Source organism: Mobula birostris, chromosome 1 (genome assembly GCF_030028105.1).
Source record: "Mobula birostris isolate sMobBir1 chromosome 1, sMobBir1.hap1, whole genome shotgun sequence".
NCBI classification, from domain to species: Eukaryota; Metazoa; Chordata; class Chondrichthyes; order Myliobatiformes; family Myliobatidae; genus Mobula; species Mobula birostris.
The window spans coordinates 188,504,827-188,524,847 of record NC_092370.1 but is presented as its reverse complement, the minus strand read 5'-3'; the positions used below and the strand labels follow the sequence as shown (position 1 = coordinate 188,524,847).

At 39.1% G+C, this 20,021-nt stretch overlaps 1 protein-coding gene across 1 annotated transcript in view; it reads left to right on the top strand.

The window, feature by feature from the left end:
* ttc6 (tetratricopeptide repeat domain 6) overlaps nucleotides 1–20,021 on the top strand; it is a 323,626-nt gene that overhangs the window by 189,508 nt on the left and 114,097 nt on the right. Inside the window, exons 20-23 of the mRNA XM_072279505.1 lie at nucleotides 3,032–3,108; nucleotides 10,830–10,978; nucleotides 16,533–16,673; nucleotides 18,315–18,464. Of these exons, the coding sequence (XP_072135606.1) occupies nucleotides 3,032–3,108; nucleotides 10,830–10,978; nucleotides 16,533–16,673; nucleotides 18,315–18,464 (517 nt within the window). The remainder of the gene's footprint in view (nucleotides 1–3,031; nucleotides 3,109–10,829; nucleotides 10,979–16,532; nucleotides 16,674–18,314; nucleotides 18,465–20,021) is intronic.

Here is a 20,021-nt window from a genome sequence, read left to right as displayed (position 1 = left end):
CAAATGCTTACAATAAGTAAATAATTTAATAAATTAAGCCTGTAATACCTCAGCTGTCCCCTTGCCACTGAGCACCCCTCCACCACCTTCTTTATCTTTTTCTCCCCCTTAGAAAATCTCTCTGCCTTCGGGGGTAGGAGGTGCAATATCATCCACTTGTGAGCCACTGCTTTAGAATGTACTTCTTGTGGATCAGTGGCTGGACCTGTAGTTAAGGCTTTAAATGATAATATTGTTGAGAGGTCCTGGTTATTGGAAATTTAGGAATTTAAAGCAGAAGTATGATATAATGATACAGCACTGAAATATGCACATAACAGGGACTGATCATTTAAAAGTTATCACATAACAGTAAAGAAAGGTTAAAATGGGGAAACTAATCAAAATACAAGGCTTTTTAACTGAACACAAAGTTTTTATAACAAATATATTAAATTTGTGGCATAAATAGAGGTAAATGGGTTTTAGCTGTTGGACTTAAGTAATGTGTTTGCTTAGACACTACATGGTTAGTCCAGAAAGTTAGAACATATGGGATCCGAAATGAGTTTGCGAATCCGATACAGAAACAAAATTGGCATGATAGTAAGAGAGAGGGTGGTGATAGTGTTAATTTTCATACTGGAGACCTGTGATCAGTGGTGTGCTTCAAGGATGGGTGCTGTTGTTTGTCATTTATCTTAATGATTTGGATCAGAATGTAGGTAACATTATAAGGAGAGGCTGCATTGGCATATCCTGATGCAGTAATTTGAATGCACAGGAATATACGAAGCTGCAGAGAGTGGTTGACTCTGCCCAATAGCACCATCCATCATTAAAACCCTCACCATCTTGGCCATGCCATCTTTTTGTAACCACCATCAGGCAAGAGCTACAGAAACCTCTACAAGATCAGCTACTTTCCTTCAACCATTTGGTTCTTAAACCAACCAGCAAAACCTTAGTCACTACTACAGTTTGGCACCACATGTCCACTCTGATCACTGTGCACTAAAATGGACATTTTTGTTCTAATTGTATGTTTTTGTAAAAATTGTGTATAATTTATGTTCATGTTTTTTTCTTGTAAATGCTGCTTGTATGATACTATGTGACTGTGATGCTACCTCAATTAAGTTTTTCATTGTACTTGTGCATAAGACAATAAACTCAGCTTTAACTTTTGACTTTTTTCTGGAGTGTAGGAAGCTGAGGGGTGACTTTATAGGGGTTTATAAAATCATGAAGGGCATAGGTAAGGTGAATAGCCACAGTTTTGTCCCCAGGGCAAGGGAGACTAAAACTAGAGGGCATACGTTTAAAGTGAAATGGGAAAGATTTTAAATGGGTCTGAGGAGTAACTTTTTCCCACACAGGATGGTGTGAATATGGAGTGAGCTGCCAGAAGAATCTGTACAGGTAGGTACAATGATGACATTTAAAATATATTTGTACAGAGAAATAGACAGGAAATATTCAAAGGGATATGGGCAAAGTACAGGCAAGTGGGACTAGCTTAGTTTAGCACCTAGGTCAGCATGGATAAGTTGGATCAAAAGGTCTGTTTTCTATGCTGTATAGCTCTATGACACTATATGGTTGCAAGATTACTCAGGCTGGTAACTAAACATTCTGAGATACTCTGCATTTCATAGTACTAGTATTAGGAATTCTGAGGGGTAGGTCTGATAGTAAAGGATGGCATTAGGATTCTGTGAGAAGGGATCGTGCTCAGAAAATCACAAATTGTGATCAGTTTGAACACAGAACAGTACAGCACGGGTCATTTGCTGACTCTTTAACCTACTCCAAGATGAATTTAATCCTTCCATGCCACATAGCCCTCCAATCTCATTTCATCCAAAATGAGCCTTTTAAATTGTCCTAATGGATCTGCCTCTACCACCACTCCCAGCAGTACTTTCTACGCACCTATCATGCTGTGTACAGAAAAAAGCCTTCCCCTGACATTCCCCTATACTTTACTCCCAACACCTTGAAGTTATGTCCCCTTGTATTAGCCATGTTCACCCTGGGAGAAGTGTCTGGCTGTCCACTCCATCTATGCCTCTTATCACCTTATATACTTCTGTGAAGTTACCTCTCATCCTTCTTCTCTCCAAAGTAAAAAACCCTACCTCACTCAAGCTATCCTCATAAGACACACTGTCTAATCCAGAAATTATCCCAGTAAATCTCTTCAACATCCTCTTTAAACCTTCCACATCCTTCCTATTATGAGGCAATACTCCAAGTCTGACCAGAGTTTTATAGAGCTGCAACACTACCTTGCATCTCTTGAATTCATTCCCCTGACTAACAAAGACCAACACACCATACACCTCTTAACCATCAAGATTTGCTGCAACTTTGAAGGATGTATGGATGTAGACCCCAAGAACACTCTGTTCCCCCACACTGTTAAGATGTGTGGAAATGATGAATAATCAGAGCAGAACATTTTGGAGAAAGTACCGTATGCAATTAAATTTCTGGGAATAGGAGCTTAAACTTAAATGTGAGGAGCAAGTTGACTAAGGTGGATTGGGAAAGCCAAAGATGTATCTAACTTTTAATTTAAATCATTTCCTCATGATTTCCAATATCGTGGCTATATTCACCACCATGATCTTGTGATATCAAAGCTTGATTTTGTTTCTTATTGTTGCTCCTTGTATTCATTTCTCTGTCTGTGCTCCTTTCAGACTTTTGCTGCTTGGTATCCAATTCTATTTATGAGTTTTGAATTCCTGGAACTGATTGGATGCAAACTCCCTGATCATTTCCACAAGATTTACAATTTGGAAATGGGTTGGGATCATGGTTCAGAATTTTTAGATGTCTATCGCATCTTTTTCTTTTTTCGAAACCAGATGCTTTTGTCCGTTGCAATATTTGTATTTTTGAAATGTTAGTAAACCAAAATTATTCCATATTATATGTAACAATGGTAGTTCTGTGCAACAGCAAATATAGTATCAGTTGTAGGAGAATATTTGTCTATAAATATAATTAATATTTGATGTTTTTTATTCTTTTTGTGTTCAAGAGGTCAATATCTACTTGAAATGAAAAAACTTGAACTTGCAAGCTTTTGTATCCAATATACCGCTGAAATCAATCAAGGTACATTTTTCTATAATGATCATGTCATTAAAATTACTTCATTTGTATTAGTTAGAAGAAGATCTGTATATCTTGGTTTGATTAGTTTATTACTTGTTTGCAAACTATGATTTTGCGACAGATCCAGTTGACAACAAATCTGAATTATTAATTTATCTGAAGTTAAAAAAGTAGATGGGTGGATATAATGTGATTATAAAATCTATTCTAATTAATTCTATTGTACAATGCTGTTTTTTCCAAATTTTTTGCACTAGATCTTTTTTTCAGCAAAAATACAAGAAAAATGCATTTTCCAAATGTATTTAAAACCTTACATTTATGAAAGATCTGAAGGGATTAATATAGTAATATTATCAAAGGAGATCAGTAAATGGTGACAAATAATTTTGGCAATAGTAGATTATGATGTAGAGTTCAGAATTTGGGTCAAGCTTTGAGAGACTTTAAGCTATATATAAGGCCATAAAACCATAAGATATAGGAGCAGAATTAGGCCATTTGGCCCATCGAGTGCCCTGCTCCACCATTTCATCATGGCTGATTCATTTTTCCTCTCAGCCCCAATCTCCTGCCTTCTGCCCCTATATCCTTTCATGCCCTGTCCAATCAAGAATCTATCAACCTTTGCCTTAAATATACATGAAGACTTGGCCTCCATAGCTGCCTGTGGTCTTAGACACTCTCACCAGAGGAAACATCCTTTCCACATCCACTCTGTCAAGGCTTTTCACTATTTGATAGGTTTCAATTAGGCCATGCTTCATTCTTCTAAATTCCAGTGAATACAGGCTCAGAGCCATCAAAACATTCTTCATATAACAAATCATTTAATCCTGGAAACATTTTCACAAATCTCCTTTGAACCCTCTCCAGTTCCAGCACATCCTTTCTAAGATAAGGGGCCCAAGACTGCACACCATACTCCAAGTGAGGTGTCACCAGTGTTTCATGAAGTCTGAACATTATATCCTTGCTTTTATATTCTAGTCCTTTTGAAATGAATGTTTACATCACATCTGCCTTCCTCACCACAGAGTTGACCTGCAAATTAACCTTTAGGGCATCTTGCACAAGGACTCCCAAATCCCTTTACGCCTTGGATTTTTAATTTTCTCTCTGAGAAACATAGAAAATAGGTGCAGGAGTAGGCCATTCGGCCCTTCGAGCCTGCACCGCCATTTATTATGATCATGGCTGATCATCCAACTCAGAACCCTGCACCAGCCTTCCCTCCTTACCCCCTGATCCCCGTAGCCACAAGGGCCATATCTAACTCCCTCTTAAATATAGCCAATGAACTGGCCTCAACTGTTTCCTGTGGCAGAGAATTCCACAGATTCACCACTCTCTGTGTGAAGAAGTTTTTCCTAATCTCGGTCCTAAAAGGCTTCCCCTTTATCCTCAAACTGTGACCCCTCGTTCTGGACTTCCCCAACATCGGGAACAATCTTCCTGCATCTAGCCTGTCCAATCCCTTTAGGATCTTATAGGTTTCAATCAGATCCCCCCTCAATCTTCTAAATTCCAACGAGTACAAGCCCAGTTCATCCAGTCTTTCTTCATATGAAAGTCCTGCCATCCCAGGAATCAATCTGGTGAACCTTCTTTGTGCTCCCTCTATGGCAAGGATGTCTTTCCTCAGATTAGGGGACCAAAACTGCACACAATACTCCAGGTGTGGTCTCACCAAGGCCTTGTACAACTGCAGTAGTACCTCCCTGCTCCTGTACTCGAATCCTCTCGCTATAAATGCCAGCATGCCATTTGCCTTTTTCACCGCCTGCTGTACCTGCATGCCCACTTTCAATGACTGGTGTATAATGACACCCAGGTCTCGTTGCACCTCCCCTTTTCCTAATCGGCCACCATTCAGATAATAATCTGTTTTCCTATTTTTGCCACCAAAGTGGATAACTTCACATTTATCCACATTAAATTGCATCTGCCATGAATTTGCCCACTCACCCAACCTATCCAAGTCACTCTGCATCCTCTTAGCATCCTCCTCACAGCTAACACTGCCGCCCAGCTTCGTGTCATCCGCAAACTTGGAGATGCTGCATTTAATTCCCTCATCTAAGTCATTAATATATATTGTAAACAACTGGGGTCCCAGCACTGAGCCTTGTGGCTCTCCATTTAGAAATAGTCAACTATTTCAGTTCTTCTACCAAAATGCATTACCGTACACTTTCTGATACTGTTTTCCATCTGGCATTTCTCTGCTTATTCTCCTAATCTGTTTTAGTCCTTCTGCAGCCCCCCTATTTCCTCAAAACTATCTGCCTCTCCAGCTATCCTTGTATCGTCTGCAAACTTTTCAATAAAGCTATCAGTTCCATCATCCAAACCATTGACATATAACATAAAAGGAATCAGTCCCAACACAGACCCCTGTGGCACACCACTAGTCACTGGCAACCAACCAGAAAAAAATCCCTTTATTCCCACTCGTTGCATCCTGCCAATCAGCTACTGCTTTATCCGTATTAGAATCTTTCCTATTATACCATGGACTCATAGCTTGTTAAGCAGCCTTGTGTGCGGCACCTTGTTAAACTACTACTACTATGTTGAGTCAGGCCTTGGGGGCCGACATCAGGCACGATGACGGACTCTCCACTTCTCCCTCTCCCTCATCAGTGTGTTCAGTTCATCTACATTAGCCGCGCCGCTGTCTTCTTGGAGCATGTCGCCCAGGGTTTATCCTCCCATGCTTCGGCTCCCATATGATGACTAGGCTGGCAGGTAGCTCAGGGTGGCGTAGACAGTGCCCCGCTAGTTGCAGTCTTCTAGCCTCAATTTTATTGGTGAGCATCGGTAGGTCATCATAGAGCTCAACGTTCGTCATGTGCTGTTGCCAACTCATGTCAAGAGCCATCTGGAGCATTTGTGTATAGCAACCATCTATACCTTGCTATACCTTGTTAAAGGTCTTCTGAAAATCCAAGTACGCAACATCAACCAATTCTCCTTTGTATATCCTGCTGGTTATTTCTTTAAAAAATCCCAATAGATTTGTAAGGCCTAGAGGCAGCCATGCTGACTACTGCCTATTTTATCATGTGCCTCCAAGTACTGAGAGATCTCATCTTTAATAATGGACTCCAGCATCTTCCCAACCACTGAGGTCAGACTAACTGGCCTATAGTTTTCTTTCTTCTGCCTTTCCCCCTTCTTGAAGTGTGAAGTGATATTGGCAAATTTCCAGTCTTCTGGAACCATTCCAGGATCTAGTGATCCTTGAAAGATCATTACTAATGCTTCCACAATTTCTCAGCCACCTCTTTCAGAGCCCTAGGATGTACACTGACTGGTCCTGGTGACTTATAGTGCCTATAAAAAGTATTCACTCCCTTGAAAGTTTTCACGTTTTATTGTTTTACAACATTGATCTAAATGAATTACAAATATAAAACATAAAATAATTGCTTACATAAGTATTCACCCCCTTCAAGTCGGTATATAGTAGATGTACCTTTGGTAGCAATTACAGCCTTGAGTCTGTGTGGATAGGTCTCTATCAGCATTGCACATATGGACACTGCAATTTTTCCCTGTCTTTCTTCACAAAGCTGCTCAAGTTCTGTTAGAGTGCATGGGGATCATGAGTGAACAGCCCTTTTCAAGTCCAGCCACAAATTTTCAATTGGATTGAAGTCTCTACTCTGACTTAGCCACTTCAGAGCATTATCTTTGTTGTTTTTAAGCTATTCCTATGTAGCTTTGGCTTTAAGCTTAGGGTCATTGTCTTGCTGGAAAAAATTCTTCTCCCATGTCTCAATTCTCTTGCAGAATGCATCAATTTTTCCTCCAGGACTTCTCTGTATTTTGCTGCATTCATTTTACCCTCTACCTTCACAAGCCTTCCAGGGCCTGCTGCAGTGAAGCATCACCACAGCATGATGCAGCCATCACCATACCTCACGGTAGCAATGGTGTGTTTTTGATGATGTGCGGAGTCTGGCTTATGCCAAACTTAACATTTAGTCTGATAGTCAAATAGCTGAATTTTGGTTTCATCAAACCATAGAATCTTCTTCTAGCTGACTTCAGAATCTCCCACGTGACTTCTGGTGAACTCTAGTTGGGATTTCAAGTGAGTTTTTTTCAACGGTGTCTTTCTTTTTGCCACTCTCCCATAAAGCTGCAACTGGTGAAGTACCTGGATAATAGTTGTATGTGCAGTCTCTCCCATCTCAGCCACTGAAGCTTGTAACTCCTCCAGAGTTGCCATAGGTCTCTTGATAGCCTCCCTCACTAGTCCCCTATTCGCACGGTACCTCAGTTTTTGAGGACAACCTACTCTAGGCAGATTTACAGCCCTGCCATATTCTTTCCATTTCTTGATCATTGACTTAACTGTACTTCGAGGGATATTCAGTGACTTGGAAGTGCTTTTGTATCCATCTTCTGACCTGTGCTTTCCACTAACCTTTTTGTAGAGTTTCTTAGAGTGTTCTTTTGTCTTCATGGTGTATTTTTTGTGAGGATACTGACTCACCAGCAGCTGGACTTTCCAGATAGTGTATTTTAACTTTGTTGTTTTTAAACCATTTCTGTGCTGCTGTAGCTTTATGCTTGGGGTCATTTTCTTGCTGGTAAACAAATCTTCTCCTGAGTCGCAGTTCTCTTGCAGACTGCATCAGGTTTTCCTCCAGGATTTCCCTGTATTTTACTGCATTCATTTTACCCTCTACCTTCACAAACCTTCCAGGGCCTGCTGCAAGGAAGCATCTCCACAGCATGATGCAATCACCACCATATTTCTCGGTAGGGATAGTGTGTTTTGGATGATGTGCGGTGTTTGGCTTATGCCAAACATACTGTTTAATCTGATGGACGAAAAGTTCAATTTTGGTTTCATCAAGCCATAAAACCTTCTTCTAGCTGACTTCAGAGTCTCCCACATGCCTTTTGGTAAACTCTAGGTGAGATTTCAATGCGAGTTATTTTCAACAGTCACTTTATGTATATGAAGAAACTTTTGGTATCCTCTTTAATATTATTGGCTAGCCTAGTTTCATAATCCAACTTTACTTTCTTAATAACATTTTTAGTTCCCTTCTGCTGGTATTTAAAAGCTTCCCAAACCCCTGACTTCCCACTATTTTTTGCAGTATTATATGCCCCCCCCTTTGGCTTTTATGTTGGCTTTGACTTCCCTTGTTAGCCATGGTTATGAATACTTCTTCCCCTTTGGGATGGATATATCCTGTGCCTTCTGGATTGCTTCCAGAAACTCCAGTCATTGCTGCTCTGTGGTTATCCCTGCCAGTGTTCTTTTCCAATCAATTCTGGCCATCTACTCTCTCATGCCTCTATAATTTCCTTTACTCCACTGTATTACTGATACCTCTAACTTTTCCTTCTCAAATTTCAGGGTGAATTTGATCATATTATGATCACTTGCCAGTAAGGGTTCTTTTACCTTAAGCTCTGTAATTAGTTCCAGTTCATTGCACAACACCCCATCCAGAATAGCTGATCCCCTATTGGGCTCAACCACCAGCTGTTCTAAAAAGCCATCACATAGGCATTCTAGAAATTCTCCCTCTTGGAATCCTGTACAAGCCTGATTTTCCCAATCTACCTACATATTGAAATCCTCCATGACTATTGTAACATTGCTCTTTTGGAATGCATTTTCTGTCTCCTGCTGTAACTTGTAAACCACATTCTTACTATTGTGCCCACAGAATTTCGCCTCTCTTCCTCTGGCTTAGGAATCTCCTATCAACACTGCAGTCCTCTTCACCGTTCTGCTCTTCTGAGTCACAGCACCAAACTCAGTGCCAGAATCCTGGTCACTATTGTTTCCCCCCAGTAGGTCATCCCCCTCAATAGTATCTAAAGTTATATACATTATTGAGGGGAATGGCTACTGGCTGTGATTTTTCCCCTGTTTCTCCTGACAGTCACCCAATTACCTGCCCCTGCAAGCTAGGGGTGACTACCTCCCTGTAGCTCCTGTCTATCACCTCCTTATTCTCCCGTATGAGTTGAAGATCATCAAGCTGCAGCCCCGTTTCTTAATATGTTCTCTCAGGAGCTGCAGCTTAGTTTATCTGGAGCAGATGTGTTTATCTGGGAGACTGGATGTCTCCCAGACTTCCCGCATCCCACACACAGTAAAAAACACTGACCATGGAGCCATTCTTTCTGTACTATGCACTTGTAGATGAGGAATGAAGAAATAAGAACAGAGACAGAGTAACTTACAAGACAATCTACCTCACTCAAGCCTGATGAGCCAAAGCTACTCTAAAGACTGTCACACTCCAAATGAATGCCCACTCTGCTTGTACTGGAATTATTCTTATTGGCCCTTTCTAATGATTCCCTCTTGCGAATTGGTTGCTCCTCAAAATCGGAAAAAAATGTTGCAAAACTCTGCCTTCAAAATCTTGATTGCCACCCTGATTTAAAAAGTAGTTCTTCTCACGTACCTCTGGTGTAGATTGTCCAACTAAAAGGAGTATGCATCATGTGGATGGAACAAATCAAATCTGTTGTAATAAGATGGAAGATGAGCTCATGGAATCTATACAAGAAGCTTTTCTAGATTAAGATATTGAAGAGTCAAATAAAGTAAATGCTTTTTTTGGATCCCGTTTAGTGCACTGAAAATAAATGAATCACAATTATGTTATAAAGGGGTCTTTGAGGAAGAGTAAACATAATGATTGAATTTTATATTAAGTCTGGTAGTGATGTAGTTCAATACAAATCTAGGCAAGATAAATAATAAAGAGAATAGAATTGCTGTGGTTGATTGGAAGGAAACATTGAAAACTATGACAAAGAACAGGCAAAGGTTAATAGTCAAAGAAATTATACTTAAGTTGCAAAATGAAAACCTAAAGTAAAAGTGATATATCTGTAACTGACAAAGTAAAGTTATTACTCAATAAAAGAAGACGATTACAGGAAAATTCCAGAACCCTCAGGACTGTGCCAGATTATTCTTAGACAGACTCTAGATTCCAGACTCTTAGATAACATTTTCAGTGAACCAGTTGTGTTTGGTGAGCTAGTGAGGGAACAGGACGTGGTGAGCTTAAGGACAACATGGGAATAGGGCTCCATTGTGTTTAAAAGGAGTATACAAACAGCCATGAGAGTGTGGAAACAAGATTTTGTGGATCCAGATACCAAACGATCAGTGAGTCATCAGACTTTTATTGTATATACTTTCCAGAAAAAGTAATAAGTCTGAGGAATGTGATTATTTTAGAACTCAATAAAAGAAAGCCAACAAATTGATAGTGAAAGGCAAAATAGAGTACTACTCAAGACAAGTAGAAATGTAAACATGAATTAAGAATTTTTATTACTTCTGTCGAAAGGGAAGGATTATAGTAGGTAAATGTGGTCCAAAGTGTCAGGAGGATTTATAATAGGGAATAAAGAAATATCAAAGGAATCAGCATGTATAGTATAATGTGGCAGATTAATTTAAAATGATCATTTTTGCTCTATTTTAAATTTATACATATAAAAACAAATTAATACCACTGATTATTTTGTCAAATTATTCGTTGCTCTACACTTAAAAAGGGAAATCATAAGAACAACAAGAAGATGTATGTTTGTATTGGTTGTAGTATTTCATAAAACAGAGTTCTGTAACTAATGACTTCATCAAGGTTTTATGATATAAAGTCATATAATCTTGCCCTAATAAATCTTGTTTTGGCTTTCACTTGATAACACAGCTCTTGACACTTCACCAGTTCAACAAGCTACAGTACAAACCTTTTTAAAAAATTATGACAAAGCTGTAGATAGTTTGGAAGGACTTGAAAAATCACCTTCAATTTTGACCTTACTTGGAAAAACTAAAATGAAAGCTGGCAAACATCAGGTAATATACATTTACTAATGTTTTCATAACTGTGACGCTATCAGAAAGGGATATGAGATTTTAATGTCATGTGACATTTTAATGTGAAATGGGTCTAGGTTGGACTATGTTTTTGAAAGTGCCATCTTGTTTGGAAGACATTTCTCAGCTCAAATGGAGAGTCTAAGCACCATTTGAAGGAGGAGTGCTTCTAGAGGTACCAAAACTAAAACCTAGGGACAAGATACTGGAATATGGAGCAACAGGGTGCTTGGGGAACTCAACGATTCAGAGAACATCGATGGAGAGAAATGGACAGTTAACATTCTAGGTTGAGACTGTTCCTATCCAGATGATCCACTGAGTTCTTCCAGAACTATGTGTGTTGCTAAATCTTATTTGTTCTCATTTGTAGTATCAAAACTATGTTGCCCTTTGTACTGTTGTTGATATTAAAAGCTGCCAATGGATTATGCACAGTCTTTTTCCCAGGGTTGGGGATTCATCATCTCCTTCATTATTAATCAACAAACTTCAAGACCTGGGCCTCTATACTTCCCTCTGCAATTAGATTCTTGATATTCTCATTGGGAGACCACTGTCAGTGTGATTTGGTAATAAAATCTCCTCTTTGCTGACAATCACCACAGGCACACTTTAAGAATCTGTGCTTAGCCCACTGCTCTACCCTCTCTACTCTCATGACTGTCTGTCTAGGGACAGCTCAACACCATCCATAAATTTGCCAATGAGATCACTGCTGTTAGCAAATGTGGACAGAAGGGGCAGCATGGTAACATAGTGGTTAGCATAGCATTTTACAGTACTAGTGACCTGGGTTAAATTCCCACCACTGTCTGTAAGGAGTTTGTATATCCCCCCCCCCCCCCCCCCCCATTATGTTTCATCCCGATTTCCTTCTACAGTCTAAAGGTGTACCGGTTGGCTGGTCAATATTCATTGTAAATCATCCTGTGATTATACTAGGGTTCAATCGGGAGTTGCTGGGCAGCATGGCTCAGTTCAAATGGTTGGAAGGGCCTATTCTGCACTGTATCTCCATAAATTAAAAAAATCTCAGCTGCTGAAGAAGAGGCATGCAGGAATAAGGTAGATTGGCTGGTTGAGTGATGTCAAAACAACAACATTGCAGTAAACATCAGCAAGACTAAGGAATCGATTGTGGACTTCAGGAGGGATTGGCTTTGAATTAGCTCCCCACCACCAACCTCTCTATCTATTACCTCAGTCACCGAACTGTACTTTAAACACTTTAAACCAATTTTTATAATGCTGTTTATATTGTAAATACATGCTGGTATTTATGTATTTTTGCAGATTTATTCCATATCTATCCTTCTGCTTTATTTTTATATAATTCTTTATAATGGTTGAATGTTGTTTTTGTTGGATGTTGTGCCACATGCAGTGGATTGTGGTTAATCGGGCCATCGATTAATTGGGACCTGACCTCTCTGACTTTCGTCTGCTCGGTCAGCCACCACCCCCAACAGTATCCAAAGTGGTATACCTGTTGTTGAGGAGGGTAGCCACAGGGGTACTTTGCACTAGATTTAACCCCTTTCCCCTTCCTAACTGTCACTGTTCCTGTGTCCTGCACCTTGGATGTAACTACCTCTCAATAAGTCCTATTTATCACCCCTTCAGCCTCCCAAATGATCCAGAATTCATCCAGTTCTAGCTCCAACTCCTTAATGTGGATTGTTAGAAGCTTCAGTTGGATGCAGTTCTTGCAGGTGTAGTCGTCAGGGACACTGGAGGTCTCCTTGCCTTCCCACATCCCGCAAGAGGAGCTTTCAACTATCCTGCCTAGCATCTCTACTTTTCTAGCTGTGCAAATATAGAGAAGAAAACAATAAATAAACTGGAGGAAAATCTAACTTCAGCTTTTTTTGCCTATTCTCACTCCAGCCTGTCCTCACTGAAGCCTCAAAGAGCTAAACCTCAAAATCACTGTCCACTCCACTGATGACTGCTCCACTTGCCCCTGCCTTATTTTAACTTGTTCTTCCTAATCAATCCTGATCTCTGATTGGCCATTGCTCAAAACATCAAACAGCTGCAAGTTGCTTCCTTATGTACTCAATTGGGAAACCTGAGTGAACTGCGTCTTCTCATACTTAAGATCTCCAATTGGCTGCTGCTCAAAATTGTAGTAAGCATTAAACTAGGAAATAGAGCATAGATTAGGCATAGCCACCTGAAATAGCCAGAGGCCGAACAGATGACTAAAAATGATCTGTAACCAACTGCCAGAGTAGTCTAGGCAGGAGTATAGCCTGTAGTCGAGGCCACAGAATGCTGCAGATTTCACATGAATTATTTAATAAACCTAAGCTTGCAAAGATAACTCTAAGAGCAGTTGAAATGGAAGTGTACGTCTCTGTAGAGACTGGGAGAATACAGTTTTCAGTAATGAGTCCTTCTTTGGCACATTACTTAGATTTCCTAGGTATCTGGATTTGTATTGATGCCTGTAGTCCAGCATCAAGCCTCTGTGCAAAACTACTGAAAATATCCTGTATGATCCATTGTCAGGCAGGATAGATCAATACAAGTTTCAGTGGAGATTAGAAATAAGTTTTAGAATGAGCAAAAACCTTCCCATGTTTTACAGCAGAGAACAAGTAAGCATGTGGGTGGTCATTGACATAGCAAAGCAAACATCATTTTGAAAACCTTATTGGTTTGTACATGTTCAGTGATAGATGAGCTTTTGAAAATAATCACTGAGCTTCACTCTGCATAGTTGAGAAATGGCATTGCACAGGGAATAACATCATATCATTCTGCTGTAAATATCCAGTACCCATGCAAGAAAGCTGGTAGAGTGCCTGGTTGAGTGCGGTAATTGTCTTTTACTTTGAGAAAAGTTGATTTCCATTTGTATTGTGCTGGATTTTTCAAGTACTGCTGTCTGCTGACTCTAATTGCATTATAAATGGCTGTGAAAGTGTTCACTGTCCTTAATTTTCATTGCCCCAGGTGGTTCCAATCCCCTCATGGATATTCATTCAGCATTTCTCTGTCACGTGCTCATAAGTAAAGTAGCTCACTCATGAACTACATGACAGATGAAGATAACAGAATTGCCCTGGCATGCAATTCTGTTGTCTTCATCTGTGATGATACAAGAAAGTGAACAGGTACTGGAGTTTGCACTATTAGCTTTCTATTGGGGTTGAGTAGCATTGACTCTACAAGGGGAGCAAAGTGTATGGCTGGTGATGTGTTATAGGGAAATACAAGTTCCCGCATGGACCTGTTCTAGGCAACTGCTGAATAGTGCACGACTTATAAATCCACAACATAAGAGTCATCCCCTAAGTGTTCTTATCTTTGTGTTCTTATAAAAATATATTTTTTTTTTTTGGCAATTTAACTGATAGATATTATTATATCAACAGGTACAGATTTGGATAATTTGTCAAAAGCCATTTTAATTAGCAGGAAATTGCTGTAAAGTGTTTTTGATGTTGGATGACAGTTAAATTTAGTGGTAATTTAGTAGTGCTGACATTATTGAACATAAAACTTTGTAGCACAATACAGGCCCTTCAGCCCATGATGTTGTGCTGACCTTCAACCTGCTCTACATTTCTATCATCCATATGCCTATCTAAGAGTATCTTAAATGTCCCTAATGTATCTGCCTCTACCACCACCCCTGACAGCATGTTCCATCCACCCATCACTCTCTGTGTTAAAAAAAAACTTACCTCTTACATCCCCCCCATACTTTTCTCCAATCACTTTAAAATTATGTCTCCTTATGTTAACTATTTCTGCCTTGGGGAAAAGTCTGACTATCTACTTGATCTATGCCTCCTATTATTTTGTACAACACATCAAGTCACCACTCATCCTCCTTCACTCCAAAGAGAGAAGCCCTAATTGATTCAGCCAATGCTCTCCAATTCAGGTAGCACCCTGATAAATTTCTTCTGCATCCTCTTTGAAGCTTCCATAATTTTCCTGTGATGAGATGACCAGAACTGGACATAATATTTCAAGTGTAGTCTAAACAGGATTTTATAGAGCTGCAACATTACCTCATGGCTCTTGAACTCATTCCCCAGTTAATGAAGGCCAACAAAGCATACACCTTCATAACAACCTATGGCAACTTTGAGTGATCTATGGACATGGACCCTAGGATACTTCTGTTCCTGCACTTTGCTAAGAATCCTGCCATTAATGCTGTATTCTTAATGCAAGTTCGACCTTCGAAACTGAATCACTTTACACTTTTCCAGTTTGAACTCTGTCTGCCATCTCTCAACCCAGCTCTGAGTCCCTTTGTAACATAAGCCAACTTTCTACATTGTCCATAACTCCACAACTTTTGTGTCATCTGCATATTTACTAATTCACTTTTCCACTTCCTCATCCAAGCCATTTATAAAAATCATGAAGAGCAGGGCTCCAAGAAGATCCCTGTGGAGCAGTACTGGTCACTGACTGCCAGGCAGAATATGCTCCATCTGTAACCATGAGCAAGCCAATTCTGAATCAACACAGCCGAGTTTCCCAGGATCCCATGCCTCCTGGCTTTCTGAATGAGCCTACCATGGGGTGCCTTTTGAAAGATCTTACTAAAATCTATGTACTCTACATCCTCTGCTCTACCTTCATCAATGTGTTTTGTCACATCCTCAAAGAATTCAGTCAGGCTTGTGAGTCATGACCTGCCCCATATAAAGCCATGCTGACTATCCCTAACCAGATTATGCTTCTCTAAATGCTTGTAAATCCTGTCTTTCAGAATTGTCTTCCATAATCTGCCCACAACTGTAATAAGACTCACCAATCTATAATTCCCAGGATTATCCCTACTCTCTTTCTTGAACAAAAGAATAACATTTACCACCTTTCAATCATCTGGTACTACTCCTGTGACCAGTGAGGACAAAGAGATCATCACCAAAGGCTCAGCAATCTCTTCCCCAGCTATCGATAGTAACTTGGAGTACATCTCATTATATGTGCTATTATAAAATATACATTCTTTCAGCATGAATTATACTGCAAAAATTATGTTAATCAATTCAAAGTGTCATTGACATAATTACAAAATGTAACCATTCACAGAAATTAGTCATATCTGATTAGTGTATGACCTTTTTAACTATGCCATATTTAATATTTTATAAACACTAGCTAATTTTGTTTTGATATTCCTTAATGGGAGTTATGATTAACAGCCAGACTTTAGGTAAAACTTAACACATTTATGCCACAGCACAGTAACAATATGCAATACCAAAATTAAGTATTTGATTGTCTAGCCCACTCAGTGTGATTCAGTATAATAAGCTTGTCAAGGCAATATTGCATGTTTGTAAACTCTTTCCTATGTTTAAAGTTGTTCATTTAAAAATGTTGAAGAGATTAACAATTTCTTCTGTAACTTTGATGACACTTATTCTTTTGTCCTTTATCCCTAGTTCTCTCTAGACCTTTTTCCTACACTACAATATGTTTCTCCAAACATTCTCAAGTCTTGCAATCCCAATACTGATTTTATATAATAAATATTATATTTGCAATGCAGGAAGCCCTGATCAACTTTCAGAAAGCTTTGGACATTGAATTTGAAAGATCTGAAACACAAGTTATAAACCCGTCAATGGAACTTGCAGAATTATATTATCTCATAGGTTGCTGCTATTCTGAACTGGATAAACTGACAAAGGTAAGAATATTTGCCTAGAAATTGAATAGTGCCTGCAGAGATGTATTACTCAATCAGTACACAGTGAGTCAATGAGCCTGTCTCCGAAGAAATCCAGTAATGTACGAGTCTAGGTGGTTGTGTGTGCTGTGGAGCAGGCCTTGCATTTTAAAGGTCATTCTTTTGTGGCAGAAGGTGCACAGAAGGCAGATATCTGAGATTGTTGCCTGGTATTCAGAAAACAGAAGGTTGGTTGGAGCATTTGGGTTCAAAGGGGTATGGGTCAGCACGAATTTGAGGTTAAGGGGTAGGGATAATAAGCTTTGTGATGGTGATGGCGCTAGTTTTCTGTATGTGGAGTTTTACTAAAAGTGCTCAGTAGGTCCAATCAGTAGTCAGCAGTACAACTGGCAGATCAGAGAGGAAATTGGGTTAAATTACGTTAAGAGTTGTTCTTGGATGGGGTATTTGGTGCTGCTTTCCACCCACCACCAAAGGAGTGCTGCATTCAGTATTTAAATAGTATGTGAAGTAGTTCTCAGTATTAGCAGGGCTGGATACCTCTGCCTATGTCCAACCCCTTTATGTTTTGTTTATTAGATGTATAGAAAATCCAAAAGGAATATCCACAGATTTTGTGATGCTGGAAGAAATTTGCTGTTTTATACCTGAAATCTGAAACCTGAAAGTAATATTTTTATTGAAATTGAATCAAGTATCTTTAAACTTTTGTAGCCTGGGGAAAAATACACATGCAGGACAACAAATACTTTTTTTTATCTGTTTTAGATTTTTTTTGCAGGAAGAGGGTATCAAAATAAAAACAACAAAATAAATTTTAAGAACAGTTCCCGCTATTACAATCTCAGTTTAACTTCAGACCACACCGTTATTACATATGCAGTATGAAAATAACTAAAATGAAATATACAAAACTATACGGTAGTTCAAAAACAATACAATCAATGTTAGAATCCCACCAACCCTGTACCTTATACACAAAATTGAAAATATGAATAAATACATCTCATCTTAACTAAGTGATATACTCACATTTGGCATACACATGTTTAACTTCCGTTTAACTTCCAAACACATATAGGATACACCTTGAAATGAGTTCTCCTTGCTCACGTTATGTCACACATTCACATTACTCTGTTACATTCACATTCAGTCATGAAAACAAATAAACTTTTACAATATATTGCCTTGTAGTTGAATTACTAAAAAGACTAACATAGTAAGCTGATTAAGGAACTTTGCAATCATGCTATCCAGTGCTGATCAATTTACTCGTGAAAATCTAAAGCATCCACATATAAAACATGTCAAATTACTGATATTCTAGATTTACAAACAAGTATAAATTAATTTCCATGGATATTATCAAATACTATTCACCTTTCCTCACCAAACTTGGGAAAAGCATTTGAACGTCATTCTTTCTAGAACATGGCAACTCTTCGTTCTACTCCACCCATGCAAAATGACATCACCTTTTTCTCTTAAAGATACTGGCAGCTATTTTAGCTTACCAAGATGAATACATAAGTGGACTCTAACAATAAAAAAAAGATATTCAACCGTCACCTGGTTACATAAATATAGTTAATGCTTGTTAATACTTTTTCCTTAGAATTAATCTTTGATACTTTTCAGGCAGTGGATTCATTTGATAAGGCATTGAAAACGTACCCAAAATTTGCTAAAGCATATTATCACCGTGGCCTGTGCAGAATGAAGCTTCATGAAATTAATTGCATCTATGACTTTCACAGAGCACTTGCAATCAACCCTCGACTTTTTGAGGTATTGGTTTTCCTTGTAATTACTTCGAACATAATTTATTGATAATTTAGTGAATCAGTTAATAAATATTCAATTTATGACTGAGATGTTGATACAGAATTTATAATTTATAATTTTATAACCCTCCAAAAATTATAACCCTTAACTTTTGATAGCAATAAAGTACATTTGAACTTTTGGATGGGAGATCCAGTCTGCCACACCCCTAACGGTGGAGGGTAGAACTAGAGTGTTTAGTTACCAATTAATGCAGCATACTATAAAACACACCAGACAATGACTTTGCCTAACAACTTATTTATTAATTGCAATTAGCTCAAACAACTCAAAAGTGAGCTATATAGTTTTACATCCCTTTTAGTTACACAACTCTTTAATTTGCTTTCACAATTTCCAAAATTTACTATTTGTGTTTAAGTATTACCCACTCTCGTTGAACCTGCCCAGGATTTGATCATGCTGATTTATTATAGAACCATAGAACCATAGAAACTACAGCACAGAAACAGGCCTTTTGGCCCTTCTTGGCTGTGCCGAACCATTTTCTGCCTAGTCCCACTGACCCACACACGGACCATATCCCTCCATACACCTCCCATCCATGTATCTGTCCAATTTATTCTTAAATGTTAAAAAAGAACCCGCATTTACCACCTCGTCTGGCAGCTCATTCCATACTCCCACCACTCTGTGTGTGAAGAAACCCCGCCTAATGTTCCCTTTAAACTTTCCCCCCCTCACCCTTCACCCATGTCCTCTGGTTTTTTCCTCCCCTTACCTCAGTGGAAAAAGCCTGCTTGCATTCACTCTATATATACCCATAATAATTTTATATACCTCTATCAAATCTCCCCTCATTCTTCTACGCTCCAGGGAATAAAGTCCTAACCTATTCAACCTTTCTCTGTAACTGAGTTTCTCAAGTCCCGGCAACATCCTTGTAAACCTTCTCTGCACTCTTTCAACCTTATTTATATCCTTCCTGTAATTTGGTGACCAAAACTGAACACAATACTCCAGATTCGGCCTCACCAATGCCTTATACAACCTCATCATAACATTCCAGCTCTTATACTCAATACTTTGATTAATAAAGGCCAATGTAGCAAAAGCTCTCTTTACAACTCTATCTACCTGTGACTCCACTTTTAGGAAATTTTGTGTCTGTATTCCCAGATCCCTCTGTTCCACTGCACTCCTCAGTGCCTTACCATTAACCCTGCATGTTCTACGTTGGTTTGTCCTTCCAACGTGCAATACCTCACACTTGTCTGTATTAAACTCCATCTGCCATTTTTCAGCCCATTTTTCCAGCTGGTCCAAGTCCCTCTGCAGGCTCTGAAAACCTTCCTCACTGTCTACTACACCTCCAATCTTTGTATCATCAGCAAATTTGCTGATCCAATTTACCACATTCTCTGAGTTCCTGACTTTTCTTCAGTGGTTGGTCTCCATTGTCACTGCTGCAGGTCATCCCATAAGACAACTTTTCATATACCTTCCAAACATTGTTATTTCTTTAATGCCTCTAACGCAGCAGCTATTCCAGTTCTTATT